General features: G+C 46.1%; 1 protein-coding gene across 1 annotated transcript; it reads right to left on the bottom strand.

Moving 5' to 3' along the window:
• Window positions 1-7,201: 7,201 nt before the first annotated feature.
• mex3b (mex-3 RNA binding family member B) lies at window positions 7,202-17,616 on the bottom strand. The gene is made up of 4 exons (XM_079497515.1): window positions 17,488-17,616; window positions 16,016-16,117; window positions 12,631-13,715; window positions 7,202-10,885 (listed from the first exon to the last, which is right to left on the bottom strand). The coding sequence occupies exons 3-4, from the start codon at window positions 12,929-12,931 to the stop codon at window positions 9,303-9,305; spliced, it is 1,884 nt and encodes a 627-aa protein (XP_079353641.1). The 5' UTR covers window positions 12,932-13,715; window positions 16,016-16,117; window positions 17,488-17,616; the 3' UTR covers window positions 7,202-9,302.
• Window positions 17,617-21,360: the final 3,744 nt, after the last annotated feature.

The raw sequence follows: 21,360 nt of genomic DNA, 5'->3' as shown, positions 1-21,360 counted from the left end.
CAGAACAGGAATTCATCATAAAGGAGGTAAAAAGGGAAAAGAAACATATACAGTGAGGGGTGGGCGGTGGGGGGGATTCACATTCAGCTCCGTTAATTTGTTTGTTTTCCTTGGAGGAGCTGCGTTGGGTCCCCAAGTCGGCTCCGTGGCCGTACCTTGAGTTGGCTGTGTGGCCGTGACCGTCTCTTGTGTTGTCCTTGCGTTGGGTCCCCAATTCGGCTCAGTGGCCATACCTTGAGTTGGCTGTGTGGCCGCGACCGTCTCTTGTGTTGTCCTTGCGTTCGTGTTTGAGGGATTCCGATTTTACAGGGGCCAGTTTCGAATTGCAGCCGTCCGTAGGTGCCCTTTGAGAGCGGTTTTGAAAGAGTCAAGGGATTCGCATGTCTTAATGACAGTTGGTAGGGTGTTCCACATTTTGGTGGCATAGGAGCGAAAATAATTTAGTTCCTTGTTTGTGCCGAATCTGGGTTGTACATGGTTCGTTGCACTCCCTCTGGTGTTGTGGGTGTGGACTTCATTAACATTAAGGAAGTATCTAGACAGGTACATGGGTATCTTGGTGGTGTATCGAATCTTGTGGACCAGACCCATTGCAAGATGCTGTACTCTGTCGTCGACCCTAAGCCATTCCAGCCTGTCGAAGTGGGCAGGGGTGAGGTGGGTTCGGGGGGCTAGGTCAAGTAGGAGCCTGACCAGTTTGTTTTGGGAAGTCTGGAGCCTGGTTTTAAGGGCCTTTGAGGTGCTGTGGTACCAGGAGGTGCATGCATAGTCAAAGAAACCCTGTACAAGGGCTCCTGTTAAGGTCTTCAAGGTGTTATTGTTGACCAGTGAGGAGATCCTGTAAAGGAATCTTGTTCTATGGTTGACCTTTTTGATTACGTTGGCGGCCATTTTATCACCAGAAAGATTAGCCTCCAGGATGGAACCTAGGTAGGTAATTTCATCTTTACGTGTGATAACATTGTCACCCACTTTAACCAAGAAGCCATTTGCCTTGCTGAGATTACTATTAGAGCCAAAGAGAATGGATTCAGTTTTTCCCAGGTGTAAAGATAGTTTGTTATCAGCGAGCCAGGTGCAGATTCTACCGAGTTCAGAGCTGAGGGCATTTTCAACCTGCAGTTTGTCCCTGTCCGAGACCAGCAGTGCTGAGTCATCTGCGAACAGGAACAAGTTGCAGTCACAAGCTGAAGTCATGTTGTTTACATATATTAGGAACAGTAGAGGCCCTAGTATGCTTCCTTGTGGAACGCCACAGCTCACTGGGAGGGGGGGGGGACAGTGTTCCGTTCACTTCCACCATCTGTTCTCTCCCCTGCAGGTAGGATTGCATCCAGCTCACTGATGTGCTATCGAAACCAATTGCTTTTAGCTTGTTAACCAGTATGGAGTGGTTCACGGTGTCAAAAGCCTTTTGGAGGTCCAGCATGACCATGCCGCAGTATTTGCCAGCGTCCACCTCTTGTTTGATGTGGTCGCTCAAATAGAGAAGGCATGTGTCAGTGGAGTGGGATAAACTGGACCCTCGTCTGGTTCTGACAGACAGGTAGTGTGTGCAGGCTGGGTGGTGTGTGACAATGCTGTTGAAGTATTCCTTTGGTACGGCGACTGCGGCGGCGGCCGGCGGGTACCCGGGAGAACAAATTAACGAGACACGAGACAGTATCACGCTAAGGTTCACAAAGTTTATTACACAAACAGGAAACTATATAGTGCTGGATCATAATGACGTAACAATAAGATATGAGACAGAAGAACGTGCCTACTGCAGCAAGGCTGACCTTGCTGTCGCCTAGATGTCTCTCGTAGCCTATCTATAAAGTATGCTACAGTACCGGCAGTACACAATACATATCACGTACACTGTATCTCAAGTTCAAGTAGACTAAGATGTACTGTGCATGGGCTAATATCATAACAGACTGGAGTAGCTCGACAAAGATGAAGAAATGACAATAATATATCCATTTGAAACGCGCAATATGGGCTCCGCCATGACGGTCAGATAGTAAACACAAACACTTTGCGTCATCAGTCTCTCTCTCTCACACACATGGCGGATCTAGAAATGATGGGCCCCTGGGGCCACCGTCATGCAAAAGGGCCCCCCCACCCCCCCGGAGCTTTCCCCCCCCCCCCGACGTGGCGTATACTGTCTGCACACGTGTACGCATAACAATTATGACATATAGGCCTGCGATATTCAGAATTTACAGCAAGGGATTGCTTAAAAATAATAAACAGCCAAAAACTAAGCCAAATAAATGCAAACTGAGTTTAAACACTTGCAGTAATGTACCGTATCATGATGGTTTAGGACTTTTGGGGTTATTTTATTGACACAAATGAATAAGCCCATTGTTAATAACAGTGACAAGGACCGTGTGTGTCACTGTTATTCACTGTTACCCCTTTTTTGCGGGGCCCCTGAGCTTGAGCATTTTCGGTCACACGGACGCTCAAGCTCAGGGGCCCCCCTGGGCCCAACATGCCCGTTGGATAATCCTCCCCTGCTCTCACACACACACACACACACACACACACACACACACACACACACACACACACACACCTGCACACACACACACGTACACAGAAACTGTCGTTCTTTTTGTTTATCTTTCGCGTGGCGCTGAGCTGCAGTCAGTACCCCACAGAGCAGTGGAGTTAAGTGTTTCTACTGACAGTTTGAGGATCAAATGGAGTTGCGAGCCTCTTTCAGAAGCGCTTTTTAATACTTTCCAATGGTTAAATATATTCACAACAACACACAGACGTAAAAGGTGTTCAGTAGCATCGATTTATGGAAAAACCTTAAAATTGGAGTTGTGAGGTATCCTCCCGACAGCGATGATGATACATTTGAAAACTTGAGATGGGACATTCTGCACGAGTAGTTTTACTTGTGGTACTTTAGGTACATTTTGAATTTCAGACTTTTTGTATTTTAGAGCATTTCTAGGCTACATACTATAGTTGTACTAAAAATAAAAAATAAAATGTGAGTACTCTTTCCACCACTGCTAACAAGCAGGGACACACGCAGGATAAGTGCTTCTCAGAGAGAGGACACACACAGGTCATTGTGCTATCTATTTTAGGGGAGTGTGTGTGTGTGTGTGTGTGTGTGTGTGTGTGTGTGTGTGTGTGGGGGGGGGGGGGGGGGGGGGGGCATCATGTGGCTTCCACAAGCATCCTATAAACTATGAAGGAGGCTGTTTAGTGACTAGGTGGCTCGCAGACGTGTCTGAGATAACGAACTGCATTCATTACGTAGAAGCGGCAGAAATATCTCTATAGGAAGCCGATAAATCGTGCCTCGTGGTCCCCTGTTCGACCTCCCTCAGTGTGCTGCTGGTAGTATGTGCTAATCTGATGAAATGCACACTAAATTGAACGGTGTATACTGTATATATTATGGTGTAATGAGATTTGTGAGAGTGTTTTTTTAGGGAAGTGCATTCTAAATTAGGTGAACCACGTCAAGATTGGGAAATGAAATGGGTAGACTGTGCATTAGTGACAATAAGCAGGGACACAAACCTCACCTCACTCTGCCAAGGCATCATGCTTTATTCCCCCTGGTTTCATTTTCTTTGTTTTTGGCCGGAGCACTTGTAACACGTATTTTACAATTAGTTAGGCTACTAGTTACTTGGTAGATTTTGATTATTATTGCAAAACATACATTAACCACTTCAGCCCCATATACACTTTGGCCGAAATCGGCCAAAATTAAAAAAAAATCTTTTAAGCTCACAATGCGTTGCATCGCGACAGATTGTGTGCTTGTAGATCTATTTTCAAAATATTTTTTTATACATTTATACATTTGAAAACTACAGTACATGTTGAAACCAATACTTTCCTATTTTACTCAATTTCGGACTTTTACTTTTACATTGCATTATTGATGATACTTTTACTAGAGCGAAAATGATTCTTTGTACACAGTGAAATCTTGTGTGCTCATTTAACTCTTGAGAGTGTACAAATGGAACCAAATGGACCCGTACGGTCCATTTTGGTCCTTACAACAACACAATGATACTATAATCACCCAGGAGGAGGACGAACAAACATGTGTCATGGGGGCAAAGGTCCACTCAAAAAAAAAGAAAAAAAAGAAAAGAAACTTTGAACATTGTATATCCACCAACAGGGGCAGTGTGTTCGGCCCATGTGTTGCACATTTGGGTCAAAACCACTTAGTCAGCTCTTTTTTTCCCCTTCTTTCCACACAGCGCTTTGAGATTGTTTCCTAATAGTACGGTTTACGGGGCCAATTTCTGGAGGCCTGCATGCATTTGGATGTTTCCATTTTAAACGTATCATTAAAGGGCCTGCTCTGCTCTGCTCCACGTTCACTATAATATCTCACGGGCTGGCGGACGGAGCGAGTGTCCATGGCGACGTCAGTGTTTCCCATCGACGGAACCACATGACATGAGGCTGCACTTCAGCACGAGGAGGAGGGAGAGGAGGAGGAGGAGGAGGATGAGGAAGAGGAGGAGGAGGAGGGGGATGAGGAGGAGGAGGAAAACTGGAAACTAAATGAAAACTAAAGCTATGATAACGAAAACTAAGACTAAATTATAGTGACAATTTTGTCAACAACTAAAAACTAGACTAAAATGTTAGGAAGGGACTATAGTGGACAAGAGATCCAGTATAAGTCATTTTTTGCACTTGGTTGCATGCTGAAAGTAGCCGATCTTAAAAGCTCACAATTGTAGATCTGCTATTTTCAGCAAGTATAAAATCAGTCATTACGACGGCATCAAGGCCCGCCATAGTTTTAGTTGACTAAATAAACCGTACATTTGGTCGACTAAAACCTTATATTTAGCCACAGCATTTTAGCTGACTAAAATGTGACTAAATGAGAACTATTCAAGAGACTATGTGACTAAAACAAAAAAATCAAAATGTGCTGTCAAAAACAACACTGCCTTGCTGTTGTGCCAAACAAAACTTGTTGTAAGCGGGGAACAAATAATTTTTTTCCGCGGGGAGCATAGAACCTGGGGAACATATAGGTACGGTCCCATTTGTTGCACAATTAGGCATTTTTACTTGACAATAAATGACAAGCTTGTATGCTATTCGCAGTATTTTTTTAAAACGCTTGTGGAAATATATGAACAATTCTCAACATGGAAACGACCATGATGACGATTATGCTGACTAATTGCGATTAGATCATTTAGACCTGTGGCCGATTCTAAATCCTAAAGGTTTTCTATATGTTTCAATGTCAGTGGTGCTCAACCTTTTTCACGATTGTGCCGCGCTACGAGCTTGTATAGATCTGCTATTTTTCAACAGCTAAAGTTTAAAATAATGGTTAAAAAAACACCAACAGAGGGGTTCCCGTCCGCCCTGAATGGGATAATAGCGATTAGACGACTGCGTAATAATTGTGGCACATTGGTCTGTCATTCACACAAAACAGGGTGTGATGATTCATTGAGATTTGCAAACATCATGGTTTAATAATTGACCCGACGGTCCAGACGTGGCCAAAACGATCCTGATCCTGTGAGGAGAAGAGGACACAGAAGACAATAATAATTAATTAGTGATAAAAGGCATGGCCGTGCAGGTCAGAGGCAGTGCCTCTCACGGCCCACGTGGAAAATAATTAGGCCTCCGTGATAATCCTGCTGCCTCCATTTAGTCCCAGTCTCTCCGGCCCTCTTCATTATAGGAACCAGAGAGAGAGAGAGAGAGAGAGAGAGAGAGAGAGAGAGAGAGAGAGAGAGAGAGAGAGAGAAAGGTCAAACGTTCAACACGCCTATTAGCCTCTATGACAACAACCCAATATGTCTCTGCTGTCTAGAAGAAACCATCCAACTCCAAAATGTTCATCTTTCAGGGAAGAAGAAAAGAAACAACATCCGGCTCAAGTGGAGTTAGGAGGTTTATGTCAAAGCACTTTAATACTTTTCATTGATTCATTTTTGTTTAACCAACACAGGGTATAAAGGGTGTTCAATAGCACAGATTTATGATAGGAACACATTTTTCTTTGCTAGATCGAGTTAGCTGGTTTGGCAGATACTTTGAGGATCCAATGGAGTTAGGAGGTTTTCGCCGAAGCTCTTTCTAAAACTTACCATTGGTTCAATACATTTGAACACAGACGTAAAGGGTGTACTGTTCAATAGCATTAGTTTATGAAGAAAAAAAATATATATATAAAAAAAAACTCAAAAATTGAGTTAGGTGGTTTCTTCCGGCCAACGATGACATCACATCTCTCGTCAGGAGTCTTTTTTTTGTCGCTGAGGGGGCGCTTGTTTTACAGGTTAGGGTTAGGCATAGTTTTATACTGAGGTTAGGTTTAGGCATAGTTTTACTGAGGTTAGGCAGTGATGTAAATAGGTTTTCAATGTAATGCGTCCCGGGATGCAGGGATGGTCTTTAGTCCCAGGGACATTTTATGAGTCCCACTTCAACAATTTTAGGAGTCATATTTTGTCATATTTATTTTTACAAATTGCAGCATGTAACTCCCATTTAATTTTATATGGTTATAATGTGGTTATATTCATGTAGAAAACAGAAGAAGAAATGATTATTATAATAACTAAGTTTAAGCCATTTTGGGCAGGAACCTCGTTTGGTGTTTTAAACATTATGTTATAATTTAGCTATTGAAAAATAGCAGATCTACAAGCTCATAGCGTGGCACCGAGTGCCGCGCTATGAGCTTGTAGGTCTGCTATTTTTGAAAAATGGCGAAAATGTGGCACAAATCTTTGAATTCTTTCAGAGCCAACGGTTTCAACTCAAATCTTTGCTTCTGGCGGTGTCCCTGGAACAACATATTTTCAGATGGGGGCTCGGCAGCCAATTACATATAATTCTGGGGGTCCTTGACATGAAAATGTATGAGAACGACTGACATAGAATTAGAAACATAGGGTTTTTCAAGAACACTGTCATGATTTAGAAGACATTTGTAGAATCGACCTCAGGTCTAAATGGGTTAAGCAGTTTTTGTGAGGTTACAAACCTACTAGTAGTAGCCGACGCTGTACAACAAGCGTCCCGTCAGTGCCCATCGAAACCGAGGCTCCACAAAAAAAGGTAGTCGTGTCTCTTTTCACCTTTTAGCAGCGACAATCTGTCTGCTCAAAGCAAGAGGGAGAAAAGCAGGCAAGTCATCATGTAAAAGAACAGCAAGAGACACCTCGTGAATGTACCATTTTTATTGGACTTATATAGAAATACTTAAAAAAAAAACATGAAGTAGCACCATTACTTAAGTTTGACTTTTTTCTTTTTTTTTCATCATGTAGAACTTTAAATGTCAGAAAAATAAAACTCTTGATACATTTTCAAATCTTGTCTCAGCAAATATAATATTAGTATTCGACCATGAGGTTAAAGGCCCTTTATCATAAAATAAAATATACTTTGTTCTTAAACTTTGCTCAATAAAGTACATTTACGCTCAAGTAACTTCACCTACATATACATAAACAAGTGGTAAACAAAATGTATTAAAATAGAAATACTAAAACTATAGTGGTGCAACAGAAGCCTGTAATTCCCACTGGAATCTAATTCATACAAATTGTTTTAAAAAGCATAAACGGTTCCTTTTCGTTCAACTTACTAAGTTTTTTTTTATACATTTCAATGTTTCATAATAATATAGAATAAAATATGCTTTATATTACTGAATAAAAAATATGCTGGGTGAAGCTGATTTTTAAAGACTTTTTTTTTTGCTGAACCTGTTAAAAAAAACTCCATCCCAACAACAGAATACTGTCAAACGCGATACACATTTTTGTGGATTTCGGCTCCACAGTCGTGTGACATTAAAACAATACAGTGATCAATGCCGTTAAGCCGGCCATACTAAAAAATAAACAATATATATTTTTTAAAACCCAGCTACAAAAAAAAAAAAAGAAAGTTCATTGAACTTAAATTAAAATATTTGTAAACATCTTTGCGATAAGAAATATAATCTTTCAAGTCAAAAAAAGAATAAAATACTTCAATCTGTATTAATGTAATTAATATTTAAAACTTTCAACTTGCGGATTTTTTCTTTTTTTGTTGGTTTTTGTTTTATACATATATATGTAGGATATGTCATCGTCATTCTCGCCCCCTCACTCGCGCGGTATTCTCTGACCCCCCCCCAAGCTGCAGTATCTGCGTCTTTTGAAAGTCAATCAATCAATAGTCCTGTTTGGCTGGAGGAGCCCTCCAACGTTTCCTACTAGTCATTGATCAGTATATCAGTACATTCGATCAGTGAAACTGGAAGGCTCCGCTAAACAGTCGACACACTGACCTCTGACCTGGGGGTGGGGGGTCCAGGGGTCATCGTTGATATGGACAAAAGTGTCTGTGGTAAATAAAGACTTGGCCTTGTCTGTGGCAAATTTTAGGTCTTATTTTGATCATAATACTACCCGATTGCTGAATGCCGCCACATATCCAGCTTTTCCACAGAATATGTATGACACTTATTTTACTTTGACACTACGCGTGTTGGAGTCCAACTAGTACCAGTGGTTCTCAAATGTTATATTTGCAAGGACCCCTTAACTCAAGACAGAGGTGTTCAAATGGAACCAAGCGGACCTGTAAAAAGGGTCCATTTGGTTCCATTTTGAACACTCTCAGAGTTACAGACCGGTTATGGTCATTCGGGGCTAGCTCCGTTGTGTGTTTCAGATCATTGAGTCATTATGTATGTCCACCACAAGACAGCACGGCGATGACCCCTGACCTGTGGGGGGGTCCCTGGGTCTACACTATGACCTGGGGGGGGCGGGGGGTCCCTGGATCACTCTGAACTGGGGGGCCCTGGGTCACTGACCTGGGGGGGAAAGTCCCTGGGTCAAGACACCACCGCGTCTCATTACTTCATAAATATCGTGTACAATTCACTAGAACTACCGATTACTATGCTGTAATATTTAAAACATGCATTCAGATGTTGAAAATATTTCCCAAAGCTACAGTACATTATTTAAAAACAAAAAAGTTATGGCGGAGCCCTGACAAGGGGTTGTCGGTCCCTTTTCTTTCATTTTTTCTTTTCTTTTTTGGATACTGCAGCCTCATACATACATATGTATATTATTTATGTACACTTCCATCGCACAGACAATTTCAATTTTCCTGTTAAAGCAGTACGTTTTGAAGTCTTGTGTCGTCTTGTCTGTCCGTCCGTCTGTTTGTGGCGGTCGCGGAGGGCCTCATTTAAAAAACGGCACGGCGACAGTCAAAAGAGAGAGAACAACGCCACGGCGATCTCTCCGTCGTCATTACGAAAATATACGGATGGCCTGAGTGACGGGGGCGTGGCAGACGGGGCACCGGGGCTCGCCGCGCTCGCAGATGCGGTTGGCGCACTCCATGCAGAACAGGTTGTGGCCGCAGGGGACGAGCGCGGCGATCACCTCGCTCTCGAAGCACACGGAGCAGTCGCGGCTGCCCTTCCGCGACGTGGAACTGGACGAGGACGTCGTGGAGGAGGCCGAGGAGTCGCAGCAGAGGGGGAGGGGCCCCGCGTGGGGGTGAGGAGCGTGGTGAGGGCCGCCGCCCGGCGGCAGGGACGCCATGGCGAAGCTGAGGGAGGAGGAGGGGGGGCCGGCGCCCGGGTCGCTGCTGCGCACACGCCGGGCGAGGGCGTGATGATGATGCTCCGGGACACCGGCGGTGGGCGCGTGGAGTGGAGGAGGGGACAGTCTGGGCTGGGGGAGAGGCGTGGCCCTCCGGTGGCCGTTGTTGGCGTTGATCACGACGGAAGATGCGTTGGCATTGGGGAACATGATGGCGGAGGTGGGCGAGCCTCCCGTAGAAGAGGAGGAGGAGGAGGAGGAAGAGGGGGAGGAGGAGGGGCGGCTGCCGTCGTACTGCGAGGACCACAGCAGGCCGGCGTGGGGGGGCTGCGGCGGCGGCGGGGGGGCCGGCGTGGGGTCGAACCCCGGCGAGCCCGACGAGGACGACGCCGACGACGAGTCGAAGGTCAGGTCGGCGCAGCAGTCGGGCGAGATCACCTCGCTGCCGTACGACGTGAAGCCGTTGGCGTTGCCGTGGACGTTGTTGTTGTTGTTATTGTTGCCGTTATTGTTGTTGTGGTGGGTGTAGCTGAGGGCGGGGCTGGGCGGGCTGTAGTCCGCCATGCTGCGCGTCGAGCCGCCGTTCCCAAAGTACGAGTCCGTGGAGGCGGAGCCCAGCGACGAGGACGAGTCGTTGCGGTAGTTGGAGAAGGGCTTGCGCGTCGTCGCTGCGCTGCCGCCGCCACCCCCTGTCCCGCCGCCGCCGGGCTTGGACCACAGGGTGCAGGCGTGGCCATGCAGGTCGAAGCCCACGTCCGTGCCGTTGGCGTGGAAGTCGTTCTCGTCCTGCAGCTCCACCACGCCGCCCGTGCGCACGGCGATGTGCGCCTCGATCTCCTCGCGCGCACGGTCCACGTTCTCCGGCATGCCCGTCACCTCGAACACGGGCTCCTTGTCGCGGCTCGGCGTCACGATGTACGTGTGCGTCTGCTGCTGGATGCGCTTGATGGTGGCGCCCTTGGGCCCCACCACCAGCCCCACCACGCGGTACGGCACGCGCACCTGGATGGTGGTCTGGCCGGGCAGGTTGGGCGGGCCGGGCACTGGCGTCCCGCCGCCCCCTCCGCTGCCTCCTCCGCTCCCGTTGGCGCCGCCGCCGCCGGCACTGGCGTTTTTGTTCCGCGACGCTCGGATCATGGAGAAGTGCTCGGCCGCCGAGATGATCTCGCGGCGCGCCATGGCCACGTCCTCCCGCCGGCCCGTCACCACGAACACAGGCTCCTCGCCGCGCACCGGCGTCTTGATGTAGGTGTTGGTCTTCGCTCGCAGCGCCTTGATCTTACAACCTGAGGGAAAGAAACGGCAACAAGACGACAAAGGTGAACGTGAGGACACGACCCCGACGATAATAATAATAATAATAACACATGGGTCAAAAACATGCGAGGGGGTTTAAATCGTTGCTTATGTGCAACTCAAAACAGCTGGCGGGTGTTTATTATTTTCCTCTCCGTATAGAGCCGGGGGACTCTGAAATAAAATAAGTGGGGGGGAACCCAACCCACCCTTTTTTAGAGAAGAATAAATTCAAACCACATGCTCTACTACCGTCCACACACACACACACACACACACACACACACACACACACACACACACAGTGGCTCGTGTCAAAAAATAGCACACACAAAAAAAGAGACTGCCGGGTGGACAAATCCCTAGTAATGTTCGTGCAGAAGCGTTCATCTTATCTAGTTTCATCCGTTAGATTCTAAAAGAGGATTAATATGGCATTTGGGGTAGGGCTACTTTATTATCACCTTCAATTTCCTGACAACATGGCTGCATAAAGTTGCATTCTTCTTCTAAACACCCTCCCCGGTGAGCGCGCGCGCACACGCACACGCACGCACGCACACACACACACACACACACACACACACACACACACACACACACACACACACACACACACACACACACACACACACACACACACACACACACACACACACACACACACACACACACACACACACACACACACACACACACACACACACACACACACAGAGCCACTAGGCTAAGTGGGACAGTGATATAACCTGACAAAGGGAGCGGAGGAGGAGGAACACACAAAATAAACAACCTTTAAGTTGTTTTGTATTGCCCTACAATAATAATGTCACAACTTGCCCTTCTCTATCGGAACGGGATGGGGGCGATGTTTCCATGAATTTAGTACAAAAAGGTACCCCCAATAGAAACAAGCCAATGAATAGGCTTTCTTGGATAAATCATTTTAGCAGACCTTGTTGTGCTTGTCCATGAAGTGTTATACAGTATTCAATCAATTAATCATTCAATCAGACCCTATCGGAACAGCATGGGAGCTATGATGTTATTTACGTTTTGCTGGGCAGTGTTGCAGGGCAGGCAGGGAGGGGGGAAGAATTGGCAAAACATCCCTTTAGCAGCAGTCAGACCTTGTATTGAACTGTACTTCTCATGTGCTTGTCTGTGCAAACAGTTAATACAGTATTCAATCAATCAAATGCATGTGTTTTAATGTGTTTCTGGGTAGAGAGACAGACAGTGAATATAAAGTAACGGTGGTGTTGCAGACAGGGAGGGGGAAAGAAATCTAGCAGGACCTTGTGTTGTAATGTAGCCTGCCCTGTGCTTAATGTCCATGCAAACTATTAAAGTATTCAATCAATCAAATATTATTTTGTATTTTGTATGTTTTGCTGGGCAGAGAGAGAGAGAGAGACAGAGATAGAGGCATTTGGTGTTGCAGGGAGGAGGGGTAAAGACTTGGGCATCATGTAATGTAACCAAGCACCTCCAGCTGTGGTCTGGCTCGACCAGCCAGCTACAGGCAACACTGACTGAACTGATTTTCGGGACCCTTTGTTACCGTTCCCATCGGTACCGACGTCCCAAATACAGAAACGGTAACCAAGGGTCCCGAGAGGGGCTACACCACTGACTGGACTGAACTGTAGCAGCCATGCTCTAGTCTGCTGAGAGTGAGACGAACAATGAAAGGGTCTTTATTTCTTTAAACACAACACAAAAACACACGCACCTTGTCGGCCCACGATCTCGGCGACGTGCTCGGAGCTCGGCACGGGCACGCACTCCGTCATGTTGACGCTCTTCTTCCCCCCCGCACCCCCCCTGCAGCCGGCGGGGTCGTTGTCGTCGTGGTGGAGGTGGTGGTACAGCAGGGGGTCCAGGTGGTCGTTGTCCAGGCCGAGGAGAGAGAGCTGGTCCAGGGCGATCTGCAGGGCTCTCTGCTCGTCCAGAGCCGCGTCTCCTCCTCCCCCGCCACCACCTCCTCCCGGTCCGCCGCTCCGCTCCATGTCGGCGAAAAGCGAGCTGGGCATCTTTGTCTGAGGAGGAGCGACTTTATTCTTGCCAGAAGAGAGTGAAGTGGTGTGTTGTTGTTGTTGTGGCGGTCGGATCTCCTGGGATCCAGTGGGGGAGAATCAGGACCAAGACAAAGACAGACAGACAGACAGGGGGGAAATAAGGAAGGAGGGTAGGAAGAAAGAAGGAGTGATCAGGGGGGGAGGAGGAGGGGACCCGGTGTTCTTTCTTCAAGCCACACTGGCTGGCTGTGCAAATCACTGCTTCCTTCTCTCCTCCTGACTGACGGAGAAAAAAGACACACCAAACCAACCAGTGGAAGAAAGAAAAAAAAAGAAAATCCTCCAAGCCTTCCTTCCCTTCCTTGCAGTTCCAATCCAATCCTTTCCAAAAAAAGACAAAGAAAGGGCTTCTCTCTCTCGTATTATCCACCAGACCCCCAAGAAGACGCGTGTTCGTTGTGTTGTTGTTGGAGTCGCTCCCAGTCCAGACAATGCGTTTATAATGTGTTATTATTCCTTCTTTTCTCAGCAGTTCGTGTCTTGTCTGTAGTGTGTATATATTCCTTCCGTTATTGTTCAGTTCACAGTACAGTACATACATACAGCCCCTCCCCGGCTCGGCAAGGCTCGGCTCGGCTAACACTCACTCCACTCAGCTCTTTTCTGTGTGTCTGACTCTGACTCTAGTGCTGCTGCAAAGAGCCAGACAACACTACTGGGGGGGGGGGGTGACGTCGTCTCTACTGCCAGGGGTAGAGTGGTTGCCAGATGTTTGCGTGAGGAATAAGCAACTGGGGTTCTGTGATGAATGAATGAAAACTATTATTATTATTATTATTATTATATTACCAGTAAGACGCCCTGACTACGTTTTAGATGAATGAAAAGATGAATTATTTGTATCTTTTCGGGTGACGTTGCCCCGCCCACTTTTCGACCATCGCCTGTTCGTCTGCTATCGCCAGTAGTCGCTAGTAGGGTCCCATAGACAGTAGGGTCCCATAGACAAATAATGCACTTCCGGAAAATTCGTCTGGCTGTCGCCCGCTGTTAAAACGTACTGTAAAGCCCAACACACACCGTCTGTGAACGCTGCGCGTCAAAACAGCCGCCTCCGTTATTTTCAATGACCCTATCCCACACCGGCGGCGTCAGACGCGCGCTGGCACGCGTTCACGCCTCGCCTGACTCTCAGATACGCCGCTGTTCTATTTTCCAGGCGTTGCCGCGCGGCCTCCATCCGGGAATCCGTGGCGGGCGTGGCTGGCCAGCCGCGCGGTAGCGCGCCGCGTCCTGTGGGTGTTGCTGTGCGGCTATGACGCGCGGCAATAGTGTGCCGCGTCGCTGCGCACCCGCTTCACAGACGGTGTGTGTTGGGCTTAAGTGTCGCCTGACGGACGGACGGAGACGGACAGACAGGGTTTCATAGTAATCTGGTCGCAATTATTATTATTATTAGGCCAGGCGCACACACATGCATCGGATATTTGGAAATAGCGTAATAGAAGAGCAATATTTTAAGTTCAACATTTTGAATATTTTTTTAACATAATCATCTGTTACAGGGGTGACAAACTACATTTAGATGGGGGGGGCATGGTCAACTATATTTGTGGTGCATCTGGGCATTGACGTCATAGAGCGCACTGAGTGTGGCTTATTTATGGACGACCAGTTCGTACTTGGCACACCCGGGACGCAGTGCAATAGATTTTCGAACTACAATGCACCCACCATAAGCGAACGACAAGAGGGCACACCAGTGCGCTCAGTGCAAATTCCCAAACACACCCTTAAATACAATTTGGGGGTGCTTGACATAAAAATAATTGAGAACCACTGCTGTAAACAACATTTAGGAAGGAAGCCCAAATAAGCACTTTAGATTACCCCCCCCCCCCAAAAAAAAAATAAACCGCAACCAGCAACTAGTAGTAGTACCAAGTCCAATTGTATTACAAGCAAGTTCACAGAAAAAACATAAGCCCAGACAAAGTCGCTTATTATAAGCGGACATGGCAACACTTCCAGGGCAGGGACGGTGCAGTACACTCAACATTTGCATATCCGAGAGATGATTGGCTGGACATGTGGAAATGGGAGGTGGCTAATGCGAAACGACCCGGCGTGGCTGAAACACACTCCCTCCTTTGTTGTCTCTGCCTCTCCCTCTCTCTATCCTAAATCAAACCGCATGCCCTCAAAAACACCACAGAGAGAAGATAAGAAGAGGGTTGATTTTTGGTTGACTTTGTTTTGGAAGAACTTGAATATAAATTATATATAGAGCACCGACCGGGTGATGTTTTGCCTGAGTGAAAAAACACAACAACGATGGAAATGAAAAATCAGTCACACTGTGTAAGGAATGAGGTCATACTTGATCATATGTAGGTTATGTCAGCAGACATGAGACAGACTATAGGCTGCTGCCTGCTGGGGGAAATGGGACAACGCAAAGATTATAAGAACATATTCTTAGTGTCCATAGCCTATGTTTATTTAGCTATTTCATAACACAGCAGCCCCATTGTGTGTTCTTTGTTGTGTAAGCTCAGTGGTGAGAAGTAACTGAGTATTATGAGGTATCTGTAACTTAATTTACAATTTAGTCATTTAGCAGACACTCTTAATACAGAGCGATTTACATTAAGCAAGAACAAAAACATGTCAATACATCATACACATAAAAAATAGTTATCATACTTAAGCTAAGATTCATTACTCATTATTATTATTATTATTATTCATTACTTTCCAATTTCCAAGCCATTTACTACATCTTGGATCCACATATTGTATTTGTTTACTTAGCTAGCCTACATTTATTTGAAAGCTTTACTAGTTAGGCTACTTTGTAGATTTGAATTATTATTACCAAACAAAACATATAGGCCTATTCACTACATAGGCTACATACCCTGCATTACAGCCATTTGAAAATAGCCAATCTACAAGCTCACGGCTTGTAGAACGACATGAAGAACATGTTTTTTTCATTTAGTTATTTCATAAAACAGCGGCAGCCCATTGTGTTCTTTGTTGTGTAGCTAATCTACATGTGGGCTACTATTACTAAGGTGTTACACATGGAATTACCTTCACAGTTAGTTCACACACAATAGCCTCAGCTGTCCTTCAACACCTGGAGACATGCTTCAAGAACCTCCCTCAACCTCAGCGTGTCACTGTCACCCCGGCCTGGATGAATCACAAAACAGCAGCTTATCTCTGCCGTCGGGAGGAAACCACCTAACTCCAAAATGTTCATTTTTCAGGAAATAAAAAAATACATTTTTCAGGAAATTTAGAAAACCCTTATATTTTTAAAACTGCCTCATCAAAGTTGGTGTTGTAACTTTATATATTGTCAATTACTTGCACGAGAGGTGGAGAGGTGGTGGAGTTAGTTGCTTTAGCAGACAGTTTGAGGGTCCAATGGAGTTAAGAGGTTTTGTCCAAAGTGTCTTTTTACTACTTTCCATTTGTTCAATATTTTCAAAACAACACAGATGTAAAAAAAATAGCACTGATTTATGCAAAAAAAACCTCAACAATGGAGTTAAGAGGTTTCCTCCCGACAGCAACGTTATGCAGGATATCCCATTTCACAAGTTTTCAAATGTATACATACCTATTTTAGAAAAAAACATACAATTTGAAAATAGCAGACCTACAAATTCTGAGCTTGTATTTTCAGATGGCCGAAATGTGGTTAATGTATGTTTTGTAATAATAATCAAAACCTATACAAAGTAACTAGTAGCTAAAGTTTTCAAATAATTGCAGTGTAGTACAACATTTGAGATGTAGTGGGAGTAAAAAAATACCTGAAGAATTGTACTTATAAGTACAGAACTTGAGTAAATGTACTTAGTTACTCCACACTGCCGCACAGCGCAGCCCAACTAAAACGTGGTCTTTTGTGCACCACAGCAGCGGCGCGGAGAGCCCCGCCCCTCCCCTCAGGAGGACGGGCCGGGCCTGCTCACTTCGTCCACACAAAGGGGATTTCAAACCGAGTCAAAGCCATTGAGGAGAAGCACTCTGCTTTGTCACCTCGCTCCTGGAGCACAATGCGTATGCAAATACAGAACCAAGCGGACCCCGGGGAGGACCTTTGGATGCCCCCCCCCACCACCCCCCGACACACACACACACACACTCACACTCACACTCACACGCGCGCACACCACACAGACACATATCCCCATGGTCATTTCTCGTTCAAATGTAAACTGTCTCAAAGAGGCGTGTACACTTGCACACATGCACACAAGTAATTATTTCATTGTGCTTTGGGAATGTGAACATACTGTATGTGGTCGCCTATAGCCTATAATGTTTACATTGTCAAAGCATGTGAAATAACAAAAGATGTGTGCGTACAATTAAATAAGCCTTGAACAAAATACATGTGTAAACACTAGAGCCATGTGTAACATTGTAACGTTGCGATTAATATGGAAAATGTAATTGCAAACAGAAAGGGTGGGCTGTAATATGACTAGAAAGCACGCTCACGTCTATGTCGCAGTGCGATCTCAGTGACACACACACACACACCGTACATTTTGAACGAAGGCCGACAGCGATGTATCTTGGGCCACTGTTTTTTTCCTGTGCTTGGCATGTTGTTTGGAGCACTCTGTAATCGGTCCATCGCATCACGGAAAGGGAAACTGCGAACAGCCACAAAGCACAGGCTTAAACGGCACTTCCGTATACGTCACAGTCTATGACTTGGCCAACCGAACAGCGCACAAAGATGTGTGCCCTTCTCAATTGTATATATTCGTTGCTGTCGGGAGGAAACATACTAAGTCCATTTTGAGTTTTTTTTTTTTTTTTTTTTTTGCATAAATCAGTGCTATTGAACACCCTTTATTATTATTATTAAAATATTGAACCAATGGAAAGTAGTAAAAAGTGCTTTGGACAAAACCACTTAACTCCATTGGACCCTCAAACTGTCTGCTAAAGCAACTAACTCCACCACCTCTCCCCCTCTCATGGAAGTCATTGACAATATATAAAGTCACAACACCAACTTTGATGAGGCACTATTGCTTTGTTTTCAAAATATACGGTTTTACTTAATTTCCAGAAGAATTTATATTTTTAATTTCCTGAAAAATGACCATTTTGGAGTAAAGGTGGTTTCCTCCCAACAGCAGAGATGTATTATATCATAGATAAGTAGGGCCTAAAGATAACTTTGTTTTTAATAAATGTATGTAAAGGTGTAGTACTGCATATGCAGTATAGGTTAGGATCAGCACAGTGCAGTAATAAGAGTCAGTCCTTGGTTCTATTCCATCAGCACAGTGCAGAGTGCAGACAGTGCTGGAATAGAGACAGTTCTTAAGGCTGTGCTTTTCGCTCACAAACCTTGCTGCTGCTGCTGCTATGTTTACACTTTGCTGTACTTCACCCTGCAGCAGCGGATATGGCCTTTTTTTTCCCTTCTTTTTTTTGGGCATGTTTTCAAAAAATATTTCTGGGTGTCTCTGATGTCTCGGTTCAGTTTGGCAGGTAGTTAAATAATGCAGCTCTGTTTCCACCACGTTTTGTGTGCAGTAGTAGGTGCACACACACACAGTGTGTTTCTTCCCTCGGGAGCCAGGTCTGCCTGTGGCGGCCCGCCTCCCCCCCGAATCGATGGCAAGGCTGTGTGGGTGGCTGCATTCTGTAAATTATCTGCATTGCTCAGTGGTGGTAAAAAAGTACTATTTTTGCCAGGTGCGAATTTGCACGCACCACTACCGATGACCGTAAAGACGACTCTAAACACAATGATTTGATACCTCCTAGCGACCTTGCTAGCGGCCTAGTCATGATTGGCTGCCTCCTAAGCCAATGGGAGGCTTCTTCTTCTTTCGTGTATCATCAGATGGCCAACTCAGTGTCATGCAGCCATGCTCTCGTCTCCAGTCCTAAGTCAACTCAGTGTCATGCAGCCATGCTCTCGTCTCCTCCGGTCCTAAGTCAACTCAGTGCCATGCAGCCATGCTCTCGTCTCCTCCGGTCCTAAGTCAACTCAGTGCCATGCAGCCATGCTCTCGTCTCCAGTCCTAAGTCAACTCAGTGTCATGCAGCCATGCTCTCGTCTCCAGTCCTAAGTCAACTCAGTGTCATGCAGCCATGCTCTCGTCTCCAGTCCTAAGTCAACTCAGTGTCATGCAGCCATGCTCTCGTCTCCAGTCCTAAGTCAACTCAGTGTCATGCAGCCATGCTCTCGTCTCCAGTCCTAAGTCAACTCAGTGTCATGCAGCCATGCTCTCGTCTCCAGTCCTAAGTCAACTCAGTGTCATGCAGCCATGCTCTCGTCTCCAGTCCTAAGTCAACTCAGTGTCATGCAGCCATGCTCTCGTCTCCTCCGGTCCTAAGTCAACTCAGTGTCATGCAGCCATGCTCTCGTCTCCTCCGGTCCTAAGTCAACTCAGTGTCATGCAGCCATGCTCTCGTCTCCTCCAGTCCTAAGTCAACTCAGTGTCATGCAGCCATGCCCTCGTCTCCTCCGGTCCTAAGTCAACTCAGTGTCATGCAGCCATGCTCTCGTCTCCTCCAGTCCTAAGTCAACTCAGTGTCATGCAGCCATGCTCTCGTCTCCTCCAGTCCTAAGTCAACTCAGTGTCATGCAGCCATGCTCTCGTCTCCAGTCCTAAGTCAACTCAGTGTCATGCAGCCATGCTCTCGTCTCCTCCGGTCCTAAGTCAACTCAGTGTCATGCAGCCATGCTCTCGTCTCCTCCAGTCCTAAGTCAACTCAGTGTCATGCAGCCATGCTCTCGTCTCCAGTCCTAAGTCAACTCAGTGTCATGCAGCCATGCTCTCGTCTCCAGTCCTAAGTCAACTCAGTGTCATGCAGCCATGCTCTCGTCTCCTCCGGTCCTAAGTCAACTCAGTGTCATGCAGCCATGCTCTCGTCTCCTCCAGTCCTAAGTCAACTCAGTGTCATGCAGCCATGCTCTCGTCTCCTCCGGTCCTAAGTCAACTCAGTGTCATGCAGCCATGCTCTCGTCTCCGGTCCTAAGTCAACTCAGTGTCATGCAGCCATGCTCTCGTCTCCGGTCCTAAGTCAACTCAGTGTCATGCAGCCATGCTCTCGTCTCCAGTCCTAAGTCAACTCAGTGTCATGCAGCCATGCTCTCGTCTCCAGTCCTAAGTCAACTCAGTGTCATGCAGCCATGCTCTCGTCTCCAGTCCTAAGTCAACTCAGTGTCATGCAGCCATGCTCTCGTCTCCGGTCCTAAGTCAACTCAGTGTCATGCAGCCATGCTCTCGTCTCTGGTCCTAAGTAAAAAAGGCCAGGTTCTGAGGGTGGGCTGTATAGGGGCCAGCCTGTGATGATGTGCTCGGCAGTCTGTTCATGCTCGCCACACTCACGTGCCGCGCTGTCCGACAGGCCCCACTTCTTCATAGATGACTTGAAGCGTCGCAGCGCGCAGACGCTTCAGCGAGGTCCATAGATGCCGTGGCATGTCTTCTCTTTTTACACCACCCAGAGCCAGAGTAAGACAGAGTCACGCAAACTCCGTTAACCTTCATGGGGCCAGTCCAATGGCGGCTCTTCTACATAGACTTCTATTGAGAATGGGGACAACAAATAGGGAAAAGTCCTGGAACGGAAGTAGGCAGAAATGCATTGGACCCAGGCAACAGCCCAGCTTTAATGATCTTAAATCCCTTTATTTTAGATTGTTTTGTAGTAATCGTAGTAGTTGTTACTTTACAATACTTTAAAACAGTTGGCATGTTGCACACATGCCTAAAATGGCTCTTATTTGCGCCACCCTCGTTGAAAACAATGTATTTCCAACTCCAGCTTGTCTCAGTTCAGGCTGCATGAACAGCGCTCGAGCGCTCGGTTTCTGCCCCCTCAATATCGTAACTCTTCTACTCAGCCGTCTCCCACGACTGTTTCCAAGATGCTGCCAGCCAGGCGTCTCTGGACAAGTCCCCAGGAATAGACTGTATAGCATCTCTTGTGTTGCCTTGTTGGAGGGATGGCGAGAGTGGTGCCGGTGTGGGAGTCTCAACGGCATAAAAACCCATACTCTGAAAGAACACTGCAACGTGGAGCGAGTGGCAACAGTTAAGCTAACATGAGCTAATTAGGAGCTACAGGAAAGCCATAACAAACAACAAAAGAAATGTCGGAAACGACCGAAAACTAGCTTGTTGCACCTGGCAGTTATGACTTAGAGTCATTTTCTTGTTTCTTTTTACTTAAGTAAAAGTATCAATACTGCAAAATGTGTAGAAATACTGTCTTACAACTACAAGTCTGGAATAAAAAATGTACTTGAGTAAAAGTTCTGGTATCAAAATTTAAACCAAAAGTAAAATACCATTTAAAAGTTTTACCAAATTGCACCGAGAGCCCTGTGGTGGGGTTTGCCCAGTGGTGGAAAAAGTATTCATATATATATTTTTTTTTTT

This window comes from Electrona antarctica (genome assembly GCF_951216825.1).
Source record: "Electrona antarctica genome assembly, chromosome: 3".
Lineage (NCBI taxonomy): Eukaryota > Metazoa > Chordata > Actinopteri > Myctophiformes > Myctophidae > Electrona > Electrona antarctica.
This window is presented reverse-complemented; position numbering and strand designations above follow the sequence as displayed.

Bases quoted from the DNA above. Each gene is read 5' to 3' on its own strand.
- mex3b (XM_079497515.1), bottom strand. From the start codon at position 12,931: ATGCCCAGCTCGCTTTTCGCCGACATGGAGCGGAGCGGCGGACCGGGA. The intron at 10,886-12,630 runs GTGCGTGTGTTT...TCTTTCCCTCAG, and splicing joins CGAGATCGTGGGCCGACAAG to GTTGTAAGATCAAGGCGCTG.